Here is a 20829-nt window from a genome sequence, read left to right as displayed (position 1 = left end):
CTGACCTGTTTTTGATTTTATATTAAATATTATAAGTTTTATTCCACTGCATTTACTATATTTATCATATTATGTAGTTACTTTTAAGATTAAGTATACAAAACCTTAAGTAAGTTAATGAAATATGAAATTAGTTCCTCTGTGATGGTCACAACATTACAATCAATTACTGTTTACATGTTAAAACATAACAGAGTAATACACCTCACTAACAGAGGTTATTCTGCTGAATAATTATTTTTGTATTTTGCTGATGATACCACTGTAAAGATATTTTATCTGGAGTATTTTATGTTGTTTTGTTGTGACTGTTGTATGTATAATGTAAATGTATCTGTTACCGAGATAGATACCAACCAAAAATGTTTCCATTCATACAAAATATTAAAATGACCAGTTCTTCCCAATTCAAGTGTGTAACATCACATAAGTCAAAGGACTCAAAAAAAAACACAAAAAAAAACATGGCAGAGGTCTTCTATAGAGACATAGGTTAATTTCATCTTCAGATCTATAGGTTACTTCTTCCTAAATATTTTTTTGGAGCCAAGAGATGAGATTATACAGCAGACTATTTCCCTTCACCTCCATCTCTGCTCATTTTACTGTATGTAAATCAAGGAAGTAAACTGATCTGTCTATGAAAAATAAACTGACAATTACTTTTTTACAGAATTACACAATCACAACACAACCTCGCAAAGCACACTGCCCGGCCTGTTTCTCTTGATCACAAACATACAAACAAAAGGTTTTTTTTTTTTTAACATATAAAAACAAAAGTGGGAGGGTTCATTTATGAGGAGGACACGTTTCCGGTCGGTGACGCAGCACCCGGCGTGATGACGTCCTGAAACTCACCTGTGCGCTTGGCACGTCGGGTCGACGCCCCGCCTCTTCACCTGTCTTCAGGAAGATTTTGGAGAAACTTTTCAGACTACAGCAACAGCCAAAGCGAAGTCGACGATACATTGAACATTTCTACTGCGGATTGATAAACTCCGAGAGAGAGAAGAGAGTGACGGACGTCGACGCAACTAAAGTCCACAGACAGGAAGTCCACAGGTGCGTTAACTTACTGCTCTGCTCTGTCTGACGTTTCCTGGTGTAGGCTACACAGGTGAAGCATGGCTATCAGCCCACAACACCTAGCGAAACTGAAGAGAATAATATTAGTGTTAATTCAAACTGTTTATTTTATTAAATAATCGTTTATTTCATTAAATATAGGCTATTGTGAACCTCGCTCACATAAGATTTAAAGTGGAGTTAGCTTCGACTGGATGTACAACTATAGCCTAAGCCAAAGCATATTCTATATCGTCTAAATACTCCTTATCCTCTTTGAGTGCAGAGGTAATTATCTCAGCTGTGGTTATCACAGGGTGTTAATTCATTAATAGCTATTTATTTTGGTGGAATTAGTCAGCTATATGTTATGTGTGTGTTGAGTTTTGTGTGTGTGTGTGTGGGTGGGTTGGGGTGGCTGACAGCCTCAAGCCCCACTTTTCCTGATGCTCACCTTACTGGTTCTGCCACACATGCAGGTTTCTACCTGCCTGCCATAGTATTTCACAATAGTTTCGACTGTGCATTCCCCAACAGCTGCGTCTTCCTTTCACCAGATCCCAGTCACTGTATTTACTGTTGTAGCTGTTGGACCAAAGGTGACACAGTGTATTTAGTCTAATGTTATTGCTTAGGCTGCTGACAGATTCTGGCTCGGGCCAAGTTTTTTTTTTGATTTTTAGAAATGAAATCCTGAATTAAATGAAGTGTTTTGATCAATGCTAAAGGTTTCAGTCTGCTGGGATCCACAACCTGCCCACAAACATCTTAAAGCAACCATGATATCTGTGACCCGGTAGCCTATATTTCCTGAAAATGAAAAGGGAAACTTTTAATATATTGATTAAGGGGTGATACCAGCAAATCTAAGTACTTCATCTAACTGGTGACATTAACACCTACAACCTCTGCAAAAATCCCCAGAGATGTTTATTATGGCCTGTATATCACATCCCATTACTCAACCCAATACATCCTCCATAAAACGTGGTTGATTTATTATCTTAGTTAGTTGTTATATCTTTATATATCTTCATATTTATATCTTTTGGTTAGTTAACAAACAGTCATTTGCTGACTGATGTGTGAGTCACGGTTCCATGCTTGACGGCTACGTGAGGTTGTTTCCAGCTCAGTAGCACGCATGATGTCGTTGTGCCTAGTTCTGTAAACATTTCACAGTCCAGTCTGGTTCAGCTTCAACAACAGGAAAGACACAAGACTTTTTGCATTTGTATCTGATCTCTTTATAAATTTGAGTTTGAGTTTATTTCGATCAGCAAAAAATAAATAAATAGGTAGAACCACAAAAAAAAGCAGGGCTGCATGGCTGATCGAAAGGGTCAGGGCTGAAGCTACAAGCTTATATGCCTTAACCTTTACACCATACATGTATATGCATATACAGTACCTTTACATAAACAAACAAGCATACATGCGATCTACACACATACACACACCTACATGTACATACTCAGCAAATATCAAGCAAAAAATAATTTGATTCAGCTTCATTTGGTTCAGATTTCTTCTTAGATGACCCTTTAAACATTGTGCAGTCATCTGTATGGGAGTGCAGGAGATGCAAAGTGGTTGCTTGCAGTACTTGAGCACTGTTGACAGCACATGCCATGTGTAGCTCGCAGTAACACTGAGTGTGTGGCCTTGGCCTGTGTAATTACAGCCGCTCTGTAAACCTCTGGAGTATTTGTCCTCTAAAGCTGGATATTTACCCAGAGAAGCTGCTGTTCCTCATTAACCTCCAACCACTGTGTGCTGAAGTCTGTCTAAGGCTTTGTGCCTCTCTCTGTCATTCTTATTTATCACTGTGGCTTGTTTGAGTGATAAACTGCTGGAGAATTTCACTCATGTCTCGCTCTGAAAGCAGGGGCTCAAAGTTAAAGGGATAGTTCACCCAAAATTCAAATTTCACTCATTATCTACTCACCCTCATGTTGACTAAGAGCTGTGAGAATTTTCAGAGTCCTCCGTTCCTTCTCTGAGTTACGGGGGGGTCTGCGCAGCAGTATTTGTCCATATAATGGTTGTCAATGGATACCAATTTTCTTCGTCCAAAAAGACACACCAAAAAACATCCAAATACCTCCATACTGCTCGTCTGTAATGTCCCTCTTGTATTGAAGCCCCGACATGAGAAATTGTTCCGCCGGTCAGTGCAAATCACGCGAGATTTGCACAGACACAGGAAGAGCAGTGAACTGAGACACTGGGAGCTTCCGCTACAAACAAGCTTAAAACATAGACTTATTAAAAAGAATTTGGAACAATTTCTCATGTTGGGGCTTCAATACAAGAGGGACATTACAGACGAGCAGCATGGAGGTATTTGGATGTTTTTTGGTGTGTCTTTTTGGACGAAGAAAGTTGTTATCCATTGATAACCATTATATGGACAAATACTGCTGCGCAGACCCCCCCCCCGTAACTCAGAGAAGGCACGGAGGACTCTGAAAATTCTCAGAGCTCTTAGTCGACATGAGGGTAAGTAGATAATGAGTGAAATTTGAATTTTGGGTGAACTATCCCTTTAAGCTCTTTACTCACCTGTAGTGGAACAAGGTGCTGTGGAGTTGAGTTGTTAGTTTGCATGTTGGTGGACCGGCAAGAGTGTCTTAGAATAAAAGAAACACGCCGACAGAGAAGCCTCTGAGGTGGCTGAGCAGACTGAAATCCTGTGACAGGACAATGAGTGATTATTTACCTACTGTCATGGGCACGCCTTCGTCAAGTGTTTGTTTTAGTAACAGTAGTGGTTGTTTTCCATGCTCAGTTGCTACAGACCCATTAATAATTCAGCTCTGGTCCCCGACTGACCAGAGGCCAGGTCTTCCACCTGGCTGCACCCAAGTCAACTGCATGTGTTACTCAGCCACCACCTGTTCTCAAACTGACTTCAGTCTGTGGGTGAAAGTTCCCTCATTTTGGAAGTGCTAAATATTAAAATGTGAAATATTAATATCACTTCTGCCCCTTGGTGCTCCCTCCTTTGGCTCCATGTCACTGTGACTGTACTCCTGACAGGGCAGGGCACTGATAGTCAGAGATTTGCCACACGCCCGTGCTTTGGGGCATGCACGCATGTTAACCATGAAAGAGAGATACCATCAAGGCTCTGAGTTGCCACAGTGCTATTTCCTGATCCTGAAACACAGCAGGGTCTGTGTAGGAACCCAGGAAACTTTACGCAGGGCAAGCAGACCTATACCGTAGCAAACAGCCCGTCAATTATTAACGGCCCAGTGCTCTCATTCCCCGGACGTAACCATAGCACCCAGTAGACTGAAAGCAGCTAGCAGCCAGCAGCCTGGGACCTGCTGCTGCTGCCCTGTGGGAAAGCCTACAGTTTAACCAAGAAGCTCACATACCAGTGACAGTGGGAGCAAGTGGACCTGTTTGATTCTCTGAACCGTTCACAAAGGGGAATAACTGAGGATACATGACTAAAATATCTGCAGCGATGGACACATGACAGCCCTGTCAGCACGCAGAGGAATGTCAACTTATCACTGGACTTTTTTTCCATTGTCTAGATTTTTAAATATTAAATATTTTTGGATGTCCTCTTGCCGTGATGTCTCTCTCCATGGATTATTTGTCTTTTGGGGACAGACTGGCTGCACAGACATTTACTGACCTGCACTGACCCACCTGGAGTTTTGTGTGTGTGTGTGTGTGTGTCCGTGACTGAATTGGTCAGCAGGCGTTTTCAACAGCAGAAGGAGGCGACGCTCTTATCATGAATCTGACGCAGCGAATTAAACTGTTGAAGCACTTTGGTTCTGTGCCCCCAGAGCCCCCACCTCCGCTCCTGGTGGTGCCTGTAAGTGGATGATGCTCAGTGCTGTAGCCTGTAGCATTAACAACACTGTTTATTAATGAGAGCCAGTGCTGACTGTTTTGACTGATTATGTTTCCAGAACCACGTTGGTACATGTTGATTTATTTGTGCTGCACTTGATGAGTTTGAGCTCACTCTCCATAGCGACAGTAATAACAATATTAATGTCTTACACACTCTTTAAGCTTTGTCACTCTGCACAGATCATTTGGTAGGGTCATTATTACAAATGTATGTCTTTGGTTAGTTGGACTTGAGTCAGGCTCCCAGAACTTTATTTTTAGTTCATTGATTTAATTAGTCTAAATACAGAGAGTCATCAGCTCATAAAAAAGGTCAAATATCCATAGATGTATGTTCTACAGCTCCTTCTGGCACATGTACTACATCAATCAGTAAGACAGCCCAAGAAAATGTTCTGATAAATTGTGATTAACATATTGGCATTTTTTGGATATATGATAGGCTAAATCATCAAATGATTCATTAATATATCAATTTGTTTAAAAAAATACAAAGAGAAATACTTGAAAGCAGAAATTCTGTGGTATAAATGATCAATAATCGATAACATTCTTTCTATTTCTTTGTATGTAATCATAGATTTCTTTAAAATGTCCAATTTCACAGTAGTTGATATTCAGCACTTCAGACTGTATCCATGTCTGTTACATTGAAGATATTTCACTCATCTGACATCTGTTTCTGGGCGTTGATGTGCAGCAGTGCAGCTCCACCTTAAATCCATGTTTATGAAAGGGCACTAGAGAGTGACTGTGAGAGTGGGCAAAGGCTGGGTGGGGGAGGAGCGCCCCCGGCCCCCGCCCAGGTGAGGTCTCTCCTAGATGTGTGTGTTTTCTCCCCCCGCTCAGAGAGAAAGCTCCACAGCTGGTCATATTACAGATAATTTCAGCAGGAGATCAGGTTCCTGCTGGACAGACTCATCCATACGGAGCTGATGTGAGGAGGGAGTAACCAGAGGTGGATCATAATGGGAGCTCAGATTGTTTGCTTTTTGGTGTTGCCATATGGAATATAAGGAGCTGGCTGGCTGTTGATTGAGCACCGGAGGCCGCAGGTGTTTTGTTCAGCTTAGAAATCCCAGTGGGAAATGGAAGTGAGGTTCAAGGACCAATTGGTAAGTGGATAGGGAGGAAAACAAATGGTCTTTTACGGAACGCCACTGTGCAAAGTGATCGTACCTATGCGCCTGTTAAAAAAGAACAAAGGACATAAAGTTTTAATGAGGAGTCCTCACTGAAAGGTTGAACGTGCAGGACTGCAGGTCGTGGGCTTAGACCAGGCCTCAGTCGGTTTACTTCATCTGTTTTTGTTATGGTTTTTGGAATTTTCTTTTCCAGTTTAAATTTGATAAACATCTGATCCGTACAGGGGCTTTGTAGCGCATCTTCACAGTTGTTTACAGTTTACAGTTTCTGAAACTTTATGATTGTAACTGAAAGGATTTTTAACACAGACATAACACACATACCTAGAAAATTACTTGATGGAGGACTGATAACACAACTATTTGCCTGTGGTCTTGATGTCTGTCTTTTCTTTCAGTTGTGGGTTTGTATCAAATACATGATCATGTCCTACATCCATGGTTAAAGTTTAACTGATTCTATCAGCAGGGCGTGCTTGTGATTCAGCTACACAAGTCTTTTTGAATATAGGTCAGTCAGAGAGTGTGACAGTGTATTGACAGAGGCGTCCTCCTCAGTAGGACAGTATGTAGCTGGATGAAGTTAGTTTTGTCTTTACTCTTTGCTATTGTTCAGTTTGCTTCAGTTGTTGCCTTGGCTAATCTTGGTTTCTTCTTCTTGTTTAACGTCCATTTTAAATGGGTTTCTGATCCAGATGTTCAGCAACACTCATGTTTCTGCTTCAATATTCTGTATTTGACTGACTTGTAACCTTAAATATACAGATTTGTTCATCTTTTCAAACATGGGCCATCCACACACTTGGCTCATGATGACCTGTGCCCTCTAAGCCACAACTAACTGCAGTGAAACTAGCGGCTTCAGGTATCAGTGTTGGTCTAGATTCAGTTGCACTCAGAAAGCCCATAGGCAGCTTTTATTTGAGCTGTCAGGTTTATGATTAACCTGGTCAAACAACAACCTACTGTTCACAGGTCACACACTCGTCACCTACACACCTGGTTTCCACTGCCAGTCAGTTTCAGATTTTTGTGGCAATCACATTTTGAGATTAGTTTGTTTTTTCAGTTATTTATTGCTATGTTGATAAGAAATTGAACTTTGTAAAAAGATAAAGAACCAGCAAATGTATATAGTGTTTTATATAGTGAGTTTGTGCTCAGTGAGTTTTTAATGTCCTATTGTTGTGCTGTTAATGTTAATAGATGTAAATTCCACTCTAGTGTTTGAACAAGCTACAGTTTTTATGACCTGACTACAATAGTACATCACTGTGCCACTGAATTAGAGCTGGCTTTACTTGTTCTCATTTTAAACGGGGTCTTCCTGGCTCAGTGGAGCACAGTCAATGACCAGCCCACACTTTGTTTGGTTTGGTTTTGAAATGTCCTAGTATGTGGAAAATGAGAAACACGAGCGGCATGCCGCCGTGTTGGTGCAGATAAAGATCTGTGTGTAAAAGTTTGTGTTAACTAGTGGTTTATGTGAAATGCTTCCTTTTGAGGAAAAAAAGTATGTCCAGGAAAAAGGTTTACTGAAGAGTGGAATAAAGGAATAAGAAACAGTAGGAGAGCCCCTCGTACAGTGCAGTCGACATGTTCTTTCTCTGGTGGTTTCATAATAATACATGACTGAGGTGTCTCACAAAACAACAACAGTCTTTGAAGCAGCAGCAGCACTGAGAACTTGACTGTCAACAAATGCTCCACTGTTTCATGAAGCTCAGAGGTCCAGAGATTTGACTGTTTACAGAGTCAGAGTGAGCGCGGAGCAGAGCAGCCTCGATGTGTCTGACACTGAGAGAACCAATCAAAGAAAAAACATGCACTCTCCAAAAAAACTTAAGAGGTGCACGGCCAAAAATTGCACTGGAAAAGTCTGATACTGAGAGAACATTTGTATCCAACAACAACATCATCTCAGCTAGTCTAAAGAGAATTAACTACCAGTTATTGAATAAAATCAAACTATTATACCTTTTAACATTTGTTGGTTGCAGCCTGTTAGATGTCATGATGCAGTGCTTTTCTGTGTCATATGTGACAGTAAACTGAACATACAGTATTAGACTGTTGGGTTGTGGTGAACAGGTTTTTGTCATCGTTTTTATTACCAAATGATTATTTGATTAATACATAAAATGAGTTATAAATCAAGTCAGTTCCAGCTGTTTGTCTCTGAACAAGGAGTGTGCACCTATTGAACAAGCCCCAGTGTTGTCAGCACACACACACACACACACACACACACACTCAGACTGTAGCCCCTCCTCCATACCGGTCAGGCAGGATTCAGACAGGTGAGAGCATGCTAAGATCAGGTTGGGCCGTACACACACTCTTGTTGCTCAGCTCTGGCACAACTGTCCTCCTTGTAAGGACTCGGATTATATAATCAGAGGAATAAATTCTGTTTTAAACATGTCCAAGTAAAATATTGAATTAAATATTGACATAAGTCTAGGATCCTTCTTATGATTGTTGTTGATGTTTTTTTTTCCTTTCCAGAAACCAGGCATGGAGGAGTTAACAATATGGGAGCAACATACAATAACACTAAACAAAGTAAGTGGCTTAAAACATTTTCAGAGATGAATGTGAGCAGCGACCACTTGTCTTTGTTGCATCAGTGCTTCCCGCTCTCAGAAGCTTCAGAAATGCAGAGGTGAAAGTTGAGCCACCGCGTCTGGCACAGAGGCAGCTTCACTATTGTTTGCGGGGCTATTGTGAGGGATTTGTGTGTTTTGAGGTGGACCATGTTTGAGACCTCTCACAGCTCTGACTCCAGCAGGAATTCGGAGCTCCACACCCTGCTACACCCCACAGCACCAGCTGTTGACTGGAATGTGCCCCTTCCTCCTCTATCTTTCTGCTGTATCTGCCACTCAGGCTCGGGCTCTACCCACCTACTTTCCTGCATTCTTTCTCTTGACTTAAAATGTGTCACTCTTTCATGTCCTTCTCTCTGCCTCGCCTCCCTTTTTTTAAAAATAAAAATCTCATCCTCTCATAATTGCAGGATCCCAAGCTGGGGTTTGGTTTTGCCATATCTGGAGGCAAGGACAAGCCCCACCCAGATGGGGATACAGCTGTGGTGGTGTCAGATGTGCTGCCAAACGGACCAGCCATGGGACGACTCTTGTGAGTTGACCACCATCACCCTTACCTGAACATTTTTTTTACAGTTGGACTGTTTACATAAAAACCACATGATCATTCATCTGATTGAACGTGTAAATTTACCGTGAAGGTGCGTGAAGCCACCAAATGAACCACACTCAAGCCTGTTTCCTTGTGTCATGCAGCACTAAAGATCACATTGTGATGGTGAACGGAACGTCCATGGAGAACGTCCACTCCAATTTCACCATACAGGTCCTGAAATCATGTGGGAAGACTGCAAATGTGGTGAGTACCAAGCCGAAGCACCATCCAAAATATCCAAATGACTTCCTATCTCTGGTACATTACCGCTTCCTTGTCTCTAAATCTTTGGCTCCCTCCACCTTACCCTGTCCAGACGATAAAACGCCCCCGCAAGATACAAATCCCAGCCACCACCAGGCCGACTCGGGCTGCCTCGCAGTCTAACCTGCTGGATCCTGACCCTCCCAGACGACAGCGACGCTACTCTGACGGCAGTGACAACCGAGACGCCGGCCGCTACAGAGCCCGCAGTGCGACGCCCGATCGCAATGGGCACGGAAACACGCTGCCTTTAATGTCATCTGGCTACAAGAGGCTACCACACCAGGATGTTGCAGACAAGCCCATCAGAACTACTCTGGTTAAAAAGAAGGTCACAGATGGTACGACTTATGGGAGAAACTTAACTTTTGAGAGACAAAAAACAATCCACAACTCAACAAATGTAATCTGGATACCTGTTGTTTTCCTTTTTCTGCAGAGTATGGACTGAAGCTGGGCAGTCAGATCTTTATCAAGCACATGACAGAAACAGGCTTGGCTGCAAAGGAGGGAACGCTGCAGGAGGGAGACCTCATTCTCAAGGTGGAAATTTGACTGATCAAGCTGAAATTTCAAAGCTTTAACCCTTTAAAAAGCTCATAAGAAGAAATAGCATAAATCCACAGTTTATGTGAAACTATTTTATATCCCTCAATCAGATCAATGGAATGACCACCGAGAACCTATCATTACTGGAAACCAAGCATCTGGTGGAGAAGAGCAGAGGCAAACTGACCATGACGGTCCTCAGGGACGACCGCAAGTTCCTGGTCAGCATCCCAGAGGTGGAGGACAGCGCCCCCAACAGCGAGGACGACCGCCATCGCCACGACAGCAGCTCCGAGCTGGAGGGTGAGAGAGGGAGACGGGGGGAGTAGTAAATGTGAGCAGTACATGCTGAATTGATTGAAAGTGAGTTAACTACTCTTCATGTGTAAAGGAAAAGGTAATGACTTCAATGAGTGAAAAATAAAAGGAGCAGAATTTTGTTTTTTGTTTTTTTAAAGAAGGCATCACTCATTGAAGGATTTGGACTGATGGTTGTTATTTTCCATTTCCCATCAGACATTTCAGACCTTGATGCAGACATGCCCATTCGCAGAACAGCCCGTCCACCTACCAGAGAGAAACGGACACGCAGGTACAGACAGCATCCACCCAACACCTGATGGCATGTGATATGTGATAAACCTGTACCCACCTGTAGTAGAAGTAGTAGTTGTTCGCCAACACACACAATCATCAATCATGTCAGTGTGTCTAAAGTAAACCTAAAACCTGTCCATCTACCCGCATCATAGTTTCACTTTCTAACCACCAAACCATCTCCTCAGCACTTACACACTGGTTTTAACACATAGTCGTTTGTGTATCATTCCCATCCCACATCATCATTGATAATGTTCAAAGCAAACAGATAGTGAAAATATAGCACATAAAAATGATAATAATATTAGGCTATTGTCTGTGGTGTTTGAGATTCTTCCAGCTCATACTGTAAAGCAGTAAAACCTGAATTGGTTTTTGATTTGGCCCCTTTAAACACTGACTTTTTTTTATTTTCTTTTTTTTTAATCCAGAACGAGAGCCGAACCACCTCCGGCCAAGTCTCGAGACTCATCACCTGTGCGCTCAACCTTGTCCCGGCCTCCTGCGAGAAACTATGCCCCCCGCAGAGGTCAGTTCTGCAGAGAATCCCTCACTCACAGCACACACACAGACATGCTCAAACACCGACTGCGTTACATTGCTCAGTGTGATATTGAGGCAAACTGTGACTTGTTTTGTGTGACATTGAGATTGAAATCCAAAATGTGTAGGTCTAAATGGCCGGATGCATCGAGCTGATGATTTGTTTCTTGTTTACTCAGCTCCATATGAGTCAGAGTCTGATCGCAGCGCCTCCCCTCCTCCTGTCAGAAGAGACAGTCCAGAAGTGAGGGATCAGTCCAGCCGCTACAAGTCAGTTCAATCTCATTTTTCATTCTTTCTCTTTTTTTTCTTTGTGATGATAAAAAAAACAAAACAATGAGTGTTTGGGCAGATCAAATATTTTGCTGGAAAATCCAATAACATCATTTTGATTCAGGAATCATTAGTTAGAGTATTTGTTCTGGAGCAGTGAAACAAGGGTTATTCATTTATTTGATCTAAGAAACTTGCAAAAATGTTACTATACAGTGAAGTTTGCAGCTATTCTGTGTCAGTCCCACAAGACTGGGTTTGTTTCTATAGTTTTAATCATAATTCCCAATAATAAGAGCTGGAAACATTTAAAATATTTATTTCAGTTTCACTTTTAGTGTGTAAGTGATAGAACGATGGACCAACACACTGTAGTAATTGTTGCGTTCAGTGCTCCGTCTTTAATTGCACATTTCCCTGTCTGACACCTTTGTCATGCACCTCACCCTCCCTACTGAGAAATGTGTAAGAGCAGCCAAGAAATCAAGTTTCTCCATCAGTAAACCAGCTAGAGTAAAGACGGTTTCTTCCTTCCCTTCCTCCTTCCTTAGAGACAGTTTAGATGACCTAAATTCACTTTGACTGGTCATAACACAAATCAAACGTTGCGGACAATTTCCAGATTGTTTAAATCCATGTGAATGCAACAAGTGCGTATATAAATAAACTTTTGTTATTGTTTTTCTCTTTCCACAGAGCTCTCTCTGGTGTGTCCACCCTCCCCAACCCCCGCTCCTCTCCTGTAGCCCACAACTGGAACGCCTCTCGTGCTCCCTCCAACGCCTCGCGGCCACGCAGGCCGGTGTCGGACTCTGACTCTGACCGCAGTGCTTCCCCTCCTCCACGCAAAGCCAGCCCGCGGCCAGACAGCAGATACAAGTAAGATCAAGCTTGATCATGTCTCATCAATAAGATAATAAATATACGAGGAGCTGCCAAGCAGGGGTCTGTAGGACTTTCAGTAGTCATAACAGTTCAACATCTTTTGTCTTTGTGTGTGACTGTGTTTCTGTCTGTGGTCTTGTTTTTCCCACAGAGTTCTCCCTGATCTGCCCCACCCCATCCCTGTTCGCCAGGAGCCACCAAGGAGGGTCAACTCTCCTGTCAGAGTCCCACCCCCAGGTCAGCACACACACACACACACACACACACACACACACACACACACACACACACACACACACACACACACACACACACACTTCAACAATCCATATCCCGGACTGTGACAACTGTTTGACAATATTTGCACAGTTCTTCGGTGTTTCCTGCTGAACAGGTGTCAACAGACAAATAAAGCTCAATCCAGAACAAATACTCAGTGTCTCTTCATATATATTCATAAATCCCATTGCCACAAAGATATCTTTGTTCTGTGTAAGAGAACACATTTTAAGCCACAGTTTTACACAAGTATTAATACTAAAATACTGTATCAACTGAAACTAAAAACATTACGTTGTAATGGATGATATCAAACACTTTTTATGTCATGCTGATTTCACACCAAACTAAATGTTGTTCTCTTTTGTCTCAGACTCTGGGTCTGAGTCGGACGGCAGCTCGGGGCCTCCTCAGAGGCACAGCACCTCACACAGTCAAGACTCCCTCAGTCGATACAGGTACAGATGAAGGTCTGCTCAACCCCCACCCACACCCCCCTCCTGAAACCTAACAAGATCTCATGGACTGGAAACTGAGCAGGCTGTGCATGTCTATGTCCATATTAACATTAGATAATCATACATTTTATTTACTTTTAAACTATAGATTACCCACTTCTGTCTTGTGATTGCTTTGATTTGCTCATTTTGTAGCCTTTGATTTTGCTTGTTTTGTGTTTTTTGACTGTGTACTGTGTATAATTGTTTGTGTTGACATTTTGTTAACCGAAATAAAAGTGACTTTCACTGAACATGTCCCTCTCCTGTATGTGGCAAAGAGTTGATTAAACACAGGAAACTTAGAAATGAAGCAACAATAATGCAATCAAACATCTTTAAAATAGCCCCCGATGTACTGATCAGTCCCTCCCCCAGAGATACTAAGGTGAATATTCAACATTTCAGTATCAGCAATTATTATCACATCAGCCACAGTTCCCCCCCTTTTCGAGACGTAACTGAGATTTGTTGTCTTCCTCCTCCCTCACTCCCGCCTCCCTCTCTTCTCTTCCAGAGTCCTGCCAGAAGTTGCCCTGCAGCCGCAGGTGGAGCCACCGCGATGGACGCCCGCCAGCGCCACTGCTAGTAAATCACCACAGAAAGGTGTGTGCATAATGAAGTGCCTGATTGTGTTTGTCATAAACATTATGAAAGGTTGTAGAGGGAGAGCTTACGTGTGTTCCTCTGTTAAATGTGTATTATTTTGAAAAATGGCAAACTCATATTTTGTGGCTTGTATCTAACTTTTTTTTGTCTTGATAATGTATAAAGTTATCTACATTTTTAAACACTGGTGAAAAAACTTCTATTTATATTCATCCAAAACAATATAGGAAAGTACAAAAATGGTTGTTGGTTTATTGGTCTTCACAGCTCATTCAGATTCTGAGTCAGAAGCCAGTTATGCATCCGTCCCTCGGAGGGAGTCGACAGACAGTGGAAACTCCAACACGGGCATCAATAGATACAGGTGAGAGACACTTAATACACATTTTGATGTCAGAAAAATCTTGACCATCTACAGCATTTGAGGCGTTAGTTACCAGCATTCAACCAGCTGATTGTCAACTGCTGAAAGACTTTATAATTAAAAGAACTCAAACTTCCTGTCTCATCATTGTCAACTATAAACAGACCTGTGGCGTAAACCAGAAACCTAACTCTAAACTTAACCATGTCCTACAGAGGGTCTAAATTCAACCTCAGTCAAAGCTGTTGACAGTAAACCTGTGGTCTGTTGATAGTAACTAGAGCAGGTAAACAATTTGAATATGGGCAGGTCACATAATATAGGTTGATATTCAACATTTTTACCTGACTGGTCTTTTACTCATGTGACCATACAGTGTCAACAGTATTGTATTGTATTTTGTCTGTGTGTTGTGTGATTTCTGTGTCATGTATGTGTAGTAACTTTTCTGCTGCTGTCTTGGCCAGGCTTCCCTTGAAAAAGAGGCCATTGTGTCTCAATGGGACCGACCTGGTTAAATAAAGGCTAATAACAGCAGATTATCAGTGTAAAGTGCCACTGAAGGAGTGTGTCAGTCAGGTTAGTCAGGATATCTGACACAGAGACTGAAAGAAAGACACAGAAGTCAAGAGATTAAAAACTGTGTATTAAGATTAAAGGTTAAATCAAACTCTTCAACCTATTTGGTGCAGAAAACACTGTAGAAAGTTAGAAACTCTTCACACTGGAGATGTGTGTCCTACTGAGTGGACGTGTGGTTGGTTAATCTGCTAAACACACACGCACACACAGAGAGAGAGAGGAGTGTTGTCTGATTGTAAAACACTGTGTACACACTGGTGCACATGACACGACTTCCTGAAAAGATTGCATCACCTGATGTTTCAGTTAAACTGCAGAAAAACAACAGAGGCATTTGATACAGCTCATGCATTTTCACAGTGAAGCCACTCATGATCACTCTGTTTGTACAAGAAGCTCTTAGGATACATTTAAATACAGTAATTCTATATGATTATGATATACTGTATATATGATCTTCCTACCAATCCTTCTGCTCCTGTCAGAGTCCTTCCTGTGACAAAGACCGCCTCAGTCACTGTAAAAAAGGAGCCGTCTCGTCGTGGCCCGTCACCCACCAGACCCCCTCCTGATGGTCAGTTTTCTCCACATACTCTATTCCTCTTTATTGTCATCTAATGTTATAGACTAACCTATCCGTTATCTCTATTTTGTTGCTCAGATTCCTCAGACTCAGACCAGCTTTCACATCTCAGGAGGTCTGGCAGCTCTGAGCGGGGGGACAACCAGCGCAGGTACACGCTGATAGTTTACACTATATAACACAAAAATAGAGACCGTTAATGCAAATCGTCTTATTATAATTGTTAATTTCCTCCCTCATTGGGACATGTCCTCCAGCACTGCTGTAAAGATGTTACAGGAACATCACACATTATTTCTTCTCCTGCCCACAGTGCTCCTCGTGCTGCTAATGGGACTGGCACCCTCAGGTCTGGGATTTCAGTGAAGAGCAACCCGCCAGCCTACAGTAAGGCTCAAGACTAGAAATTACATGACAGACATGACAGAAAAGTTTGATAAATGTTTAATTCTTTCAGTTTAATATTTAAATGGCAGTCAGGAACTGTTTAGTAATTTGTCAAGTAAAGTTGCAATGTTTTTGCTAGTTAATGTGGTGCTGACTCAGAGCGTTGAGGGTTTTTTTTATTATTATTTTTTAAGAAATTAGATAATTGAATGTATAATAAGACAATATTAGAACACAAATTAAAAGCTGAAGGTGTTATATGATGAAGAATCTGACATTTTCTATTCCTCCTCCAGCCAAGCCTACAGAGGAGCCCATCTACTCTTTACCTCCAGATTCATACCCATCTCCTAACCCAGGGTGAGTCGTGATGATAGTACAGGTCTATTCAACAACATATAGCAACATATTTTTCTACGTGTTTGAACCAGTTCATTCGCTACAGAACAAATAACAGCACAATCTAATTGCGTTGCATACTTCCTCCGGCTGTCTGTCTCTCAGGTACAGCTCAGACTTGCGCACAGTGTCGTTTGTGAAGGAAGGCAGCGTGGGCCTGAGGCTTGTGGGAGGCAACGATGTCGGCATCTTTGTGGGCGGAGTTCAGCCCAACAGCCCTGCATATGACCAGGGAATGAAAGAGGGAGACCAGATTATGCAGGTCAGATACTCATCCTAAACTCTAGTTTGTGTTTACTTAGTACATTATCATCACTTAACAGTAAAATGGGTATGAAGAGATTAATATTCAGTTCAGTGTCCAGATCCAGAAAAACACTCCCCTGGTCAAAGCTCAGTAGTAACCCCAGTTTTGAAAATTCAGCAGATTTTCAAGATTGTGCAGAGTTTGCGTCAGTCTGACAGAAATATGAGCGGTCAGCACAGTTCATGTTGTGCTCAGGGATTTCACAGCAAATGTCACAGCTCAGAACAGCTGGAATAGGCACAGTTGAATTAATGGATTTATTTTGTTTTTTAATGTATAACTCATCCAAATATGATCTAATAGTTCAGGATGTTAAATGATAATGTGAAATCTCAGTGCAACAAGGAGCTGACAAAGGCTGGTGTTAAAGGTGTTTTTACAGTTTCTAAATTTTTTTTACAACATTTTTTTTGTTTCTTTTTAAAACGGATCCTCAAACTATCGTAATAAGGTTTTGTCTCTTTATTTCAAACAAAGGTAAACAAAGTCGACTTTGGCCATTTCACACGTGAAGAGGCAGCCAACTTTCTCCTGAACATCAAGAAAGGAGAACGAGTGGAAATTTGCTCTCAGAACAAGATGGACAGTAAGTGTGGCACAAAACTTATCACGGGACGACATCCTTTGAGTCACAAAAGTGACAGAATTGACCAATCCTGAATTTATTTACTTTTTAGTTTATAAGAAGATCATCAAGTCCAACCTGGCAGACAACTTCTACATCCGCACCCACTTTGACCATGAAGCAGAGGGACACATCGGCCTGAACTTCACCAGGGGAGAGGTGTTCAGGGTGGTGGACACAATGCATCGTGGGAAGCTGGGCAACTGGTTGGCCATCCGCATGGGGAACGACCTCCTCGAGATGGATAAAGGCACCATCCCTAACCAGGCCAGGTCCGGACGGGATAGATACAGAGATCGAGATTTCAAATTTGAGCAAGAGCAATGATTCATCTTTTTAATCTGTTGTTCATCTCCTGCAGGGCAGAGACACTGGCCAGCATTGAGCAGGCACAGCGAGTGACTGGAGAGAGGCCGGTGACGGGACCCAGAGCTGAATTCTGGAAACTACGGGGTCTCAGAGGGAACAAAAAGAATGAAAAGACCGGCCGTCGCAGTAGAGACGACCTGCTGCAGCTCACCATTCAGGGCAAATTCCCGGCCTACGAGAGAGTCCTGCTCAGAGAAGGTTGTTTTTCATCCTCACTCGCAGATGATGTCATGCAGATTCACGTCCTAACTCGCAAACCTGTGGAACAGGTTTTAATGATCCTGATTTATTTGTGTCTATAGCTAATTTCAAACGGCCCATTGTCATTCTGGGTCCTCTTAATGACATCGCCATGGAGAAGCTGGCTAGAGAGATGCCTGATGAATATGAGGTGGCAGGTTGGTTTCTTCTTTTGTCACTTTCTCACCTGATTCACAGAATAATGAATATGTTCCTGTCACATATTCTCCGTCTATTGTATTTGTAGTTACTGTATATGAACATTTCTTTTCCAGAAATGGTTCCTCGCAGCGGAGGAGGGGAGAGCGCCTCCACAGTTATTAAGCTGGACACTGTGAGGAAAATAGCAGAGAAGGTGAGGAGGAAAAGAGAGAGAAAAACACTCAACCAATAAGATCCTGATCTCTTTTTGTTCTTTCTATCCCTAACACCTTCTTTGCTTGTGTTTTTCTCTCTGTATCCTCAGGACAAACACCCCCTTCTGGACATCACCCCCACTGCAGTTGAGAGACTCAACTACATCCAGTACCACCCAGTGGTGTTGTTCTTGGACCCTCACAGCCGCAAGGACGTGAAGGCCATGAGGCAGAGGTACAGCCCCAACTCCAACAAGAGCTCCAGACGCCTTTACTCGCAGGCGCTCAAGCTGAGGAAAGACTGCAGCCACCTGTTCGCAGGTAATGACACGTGAACCAAGTCCCGACATGTCACCTGAGAACACATTCGATTACAAAGGTGTAGCTGTAGCGGTTCATCCCGTGTATTCATTGATTTTTCTCCTGACGTTCCCAGCACGTATCGACCTGCAGCCTAACTCCAACATCTGGTACGAGACTCTGAAAGACAAGATACGCCACCAACAGTCCAAACCTGTCTGGGTGTCAGAAGTCACGGTAAGACCAACAGCTGACAGTCAGAAAAAAATCAGTTTTAAGATGTTGTGACAACCTTTCATTTACTAATGCATTTTTAAAAAGTTTTTGATATGTGAGAGGGTTATGACAAATGTCAAATAGCTAATTCCCTAAAGATGCAACATTGTGTAAATCCTTAGTACAGATATTTAATTTATATCCAATACTTTTTTACACACACACACACACACACACACACACACACACACACACACACACAGGATTGATAATACAGGTGCCAGCTTTCTTATATTGATCAATATAAGAATCAATATAAGAAAGCTGGCACCTGTATTATCAATCCTACAGTTTAACTATCTCTCGTTGTCCAGTGTCTAACTCGTACTTTTTCTTTCTTCTCTGTCTGTCCAGTTGGAGAGCGGTGGAGAGCAGGACTTGGATGCTCTAGACCAAACCCAGTCAGACTACCTCAGCGCTGCCAGTGACCTGGAGGACACAGACGGAGAGGCCTTCACAGACGGAGAGGCCTACACCGACAACGAGGACCTGGAGGAGGCTTATCCCGGTCAAGAGGCGGCCAGGCTCCCGCGAGGCTCCAGGTCAGCCGGAGCCGCTTTAGCCCGGTCATCCGAGCCGGCCTCCGGGCACCGCAGCCCCACCTTGGATCACGAGGCCCACGCCGACGACCACTCGCTCAGAGAAGTCCCACCTTTGATGCACATACCTGAGCCCAGATACAGCCGCCGGAGCAGACCCAGCCCACCTCGCAGCCCCGTCGAGGAGGAAGAGCCCTCTCATCGCAGTTTTACAGACTCAGACTTCAGCACTCTTGATGCAGTCGCCCCCACCACTCCATCAGATGGACCTCCAGATTTTATAGCCCCTGACCCAACCCTTCGGCACTCTGTACAGGAGCCCACTTATGCTCAGGTGCAGCGTGAGAGCCCACAACAAGCAAGTCTGTCTCTCATTGAGGAGAAATTACAGCAGGTAGATGAAACTGTGCTTTCATTTAAAGGACCATCTGTCATATAAGTCAAATTATGTTTAGAGGCAAAACATTTAGTTGATTCAATACACCAGTAATGGGAGACTTGAAGGTTTAAAGCTGCATTTCACAATTGAAAAACTACCCAATTAGTCCAAAATCCAGAAAAATGTTCTGTATTTTTTCCCTATTGAGTGCTAATTATTTACCTGCTTTGGGCAGTGGTGGTCAGTATTTGGTTTGTTGTAAATAGGGGTAAAAATCTCATCACTGTAGTTAATGCCTTTTTTCCATTATTAAGTACAATAAGGAATAAACATTATGATAAATCCATGTTTTAAATCATTCCTGTCCTCTCCTCCAGGCTCGAGCAGCAGAGCCACAGGCACAAGCTGAGGATAAGACAGGCCCTAACTTCATTGTGTAAGTCCTGTGGGTTCATTGGAGTTGTGAGAGTAAAACCAGACCGAGACTCTGTGCTGACACTTCTCTTCTGCCCTTCTACAGGTTAGCGCACCATCACCAAGCAGTCCAGTTCAGACGTACACAGATCAGAGGCAGTAACAGCTCTGAGGATGAGGAGGATGAAGAGGATGACATTGAATGGGGTCCTGCAACAGAACTTTAATCACAACAAGGATTAAAACTGGACTCTGACACAAACTTTCAACCTTTTCAACCTTGTATCTGAGGATGTGACTCCGTCTGCGCTAGTTTCACCCTCAGATGTGGGGTAGTAGAAACTGTTCAAGATTCCTGTAAATTTTTTACTATGAGTGTTAACATCTCAAACAATGGCCCTGATATCAATGTTTAAAATAAGTGCCTAGTCTTTTCAGATTCTTATTTAAATAACCCCATGTGAAACAAAATGCTTTGCCCTTTGTTATTGCTTTTGTATGTAACATAAACAAATTCTAGTTGTTAGAAACCAAGTCTGTTTTTATGGAAATATAGCAGGACATTTATGAAATATTTGAATTACTCCTTTAACTTTTTCTACATTAAAGTGTTCTCCTGACTTCAAAGTGGGTCTGTTCCCTCATACACAGCCAAAGGCTTGAAAATGTCTCTGATGTGTTTAATTTTAACCGAGTGTCACGTGAGTCAGCTCCACTCTGACTAGTGGTAATAATCACTCAGATGACATAATAGTGTCACTCATTAGACAATGTTTTGTCTCGATGTGGACAGTGGAATTTTTAAAACAGGGTGTGTTACACCGAATGTGGTAATAATGGCAATGTTGTGTGGAAATTTACATGAACCATGAGTCAGTTTGTTAACAACCGAGAAAAGTACCCAGACCTTT

At 42.5% G+C, this 20829-nt stretch overlaps 1 protein-coding gene across 3 annotated transcripts; it reads left to right on the top strand.

The window, feature by feature from the left end:
• The first annotated feature begins 934 nt into the window (after nucleotides 1-934).
• tjp3 (tight junction protein 3) lies at nucleotides 935-20545 on the top strand. Of its 3 annotated transcripts, none has more exons than XM_085773882.1 (30): nucleotides 935-1065; nucleotides 8604-8660; nucleotides 9115-9236; nucleotides 9401-9503; nucleotides 9616-9904; nucleotides 10003-10106; nucleotides 10223-10415; nucleotides 10629-10704; nucleotides 11144-11241; nucleotides 11435-11525; nucleotides 12225-12407; nucleotides 12565-12650; nucleotides 13066-13150; nucleotides 13707-13795; nucleotides 14066-14162; nucleotides 15230-15318; nucleotides 15406-15478; nucleotides 15641-15714; nucleotides 16011-16074; nucleotides 16219-16375; nucleotides 16898-17006; nucleotides 17098-17317; nucleotides 17407-17612; nucleotides 17717-17812; nucleotides 17930-18009; nucleotides 18121-18331; nucleotides 18447-18547; nucleotides 18941-19519; nucleotides 19882-19940; nucleotides 20025-20545. In XM_085773882.1, the coding sequence occupies exons 2-30, from the start codon at nucleotides 8613-8615 to the stop codon at nucleotides 20143-20145; spliced, it is 3903 nt and encodes a 1300-aa protein (XP_085630008.1). In that variant the 5' UTR covers nucleotides 935-1065; nucleotides 8604-8612; the 3' UTR covers nucleotides 20146-20545. The 3 variants fall into 3 exon arrangements, with proteins under 3 accessions (XP_085630008.1, XP_085630006.1, XP_085630007.1); XM_085773880.1 differs by lacking the exon at nucleotides 935-1065 and adding an exon at nucleotides 4366-4909; XM_085773881.1 differs by lacking the exon at nucleotides 935-1065 and adding an exon at nucleotides 5709-6065.
• Nucleotides 20546-20829: the final 284 nt, after the last annotated feature.

This window comes from Trachurus japonicus, chromosome 4 (assembly GCF_045865225.1).
Source record: "Trachurus japonicus isolate A0001 chromosome 4, Traja_1.0".
NCBI classification, from domain to species: domain Eukaryota; kingdom Metazoa; phylum Chordata; class Actinopteri; order Carangiformes; family Carangidae; genus Trachurus; species Trachurus japonicus.
Note: the sequence above shows the minus strand (reverse complement) of the source record. Positions and strands in the feature narration are given on the sequence as shown.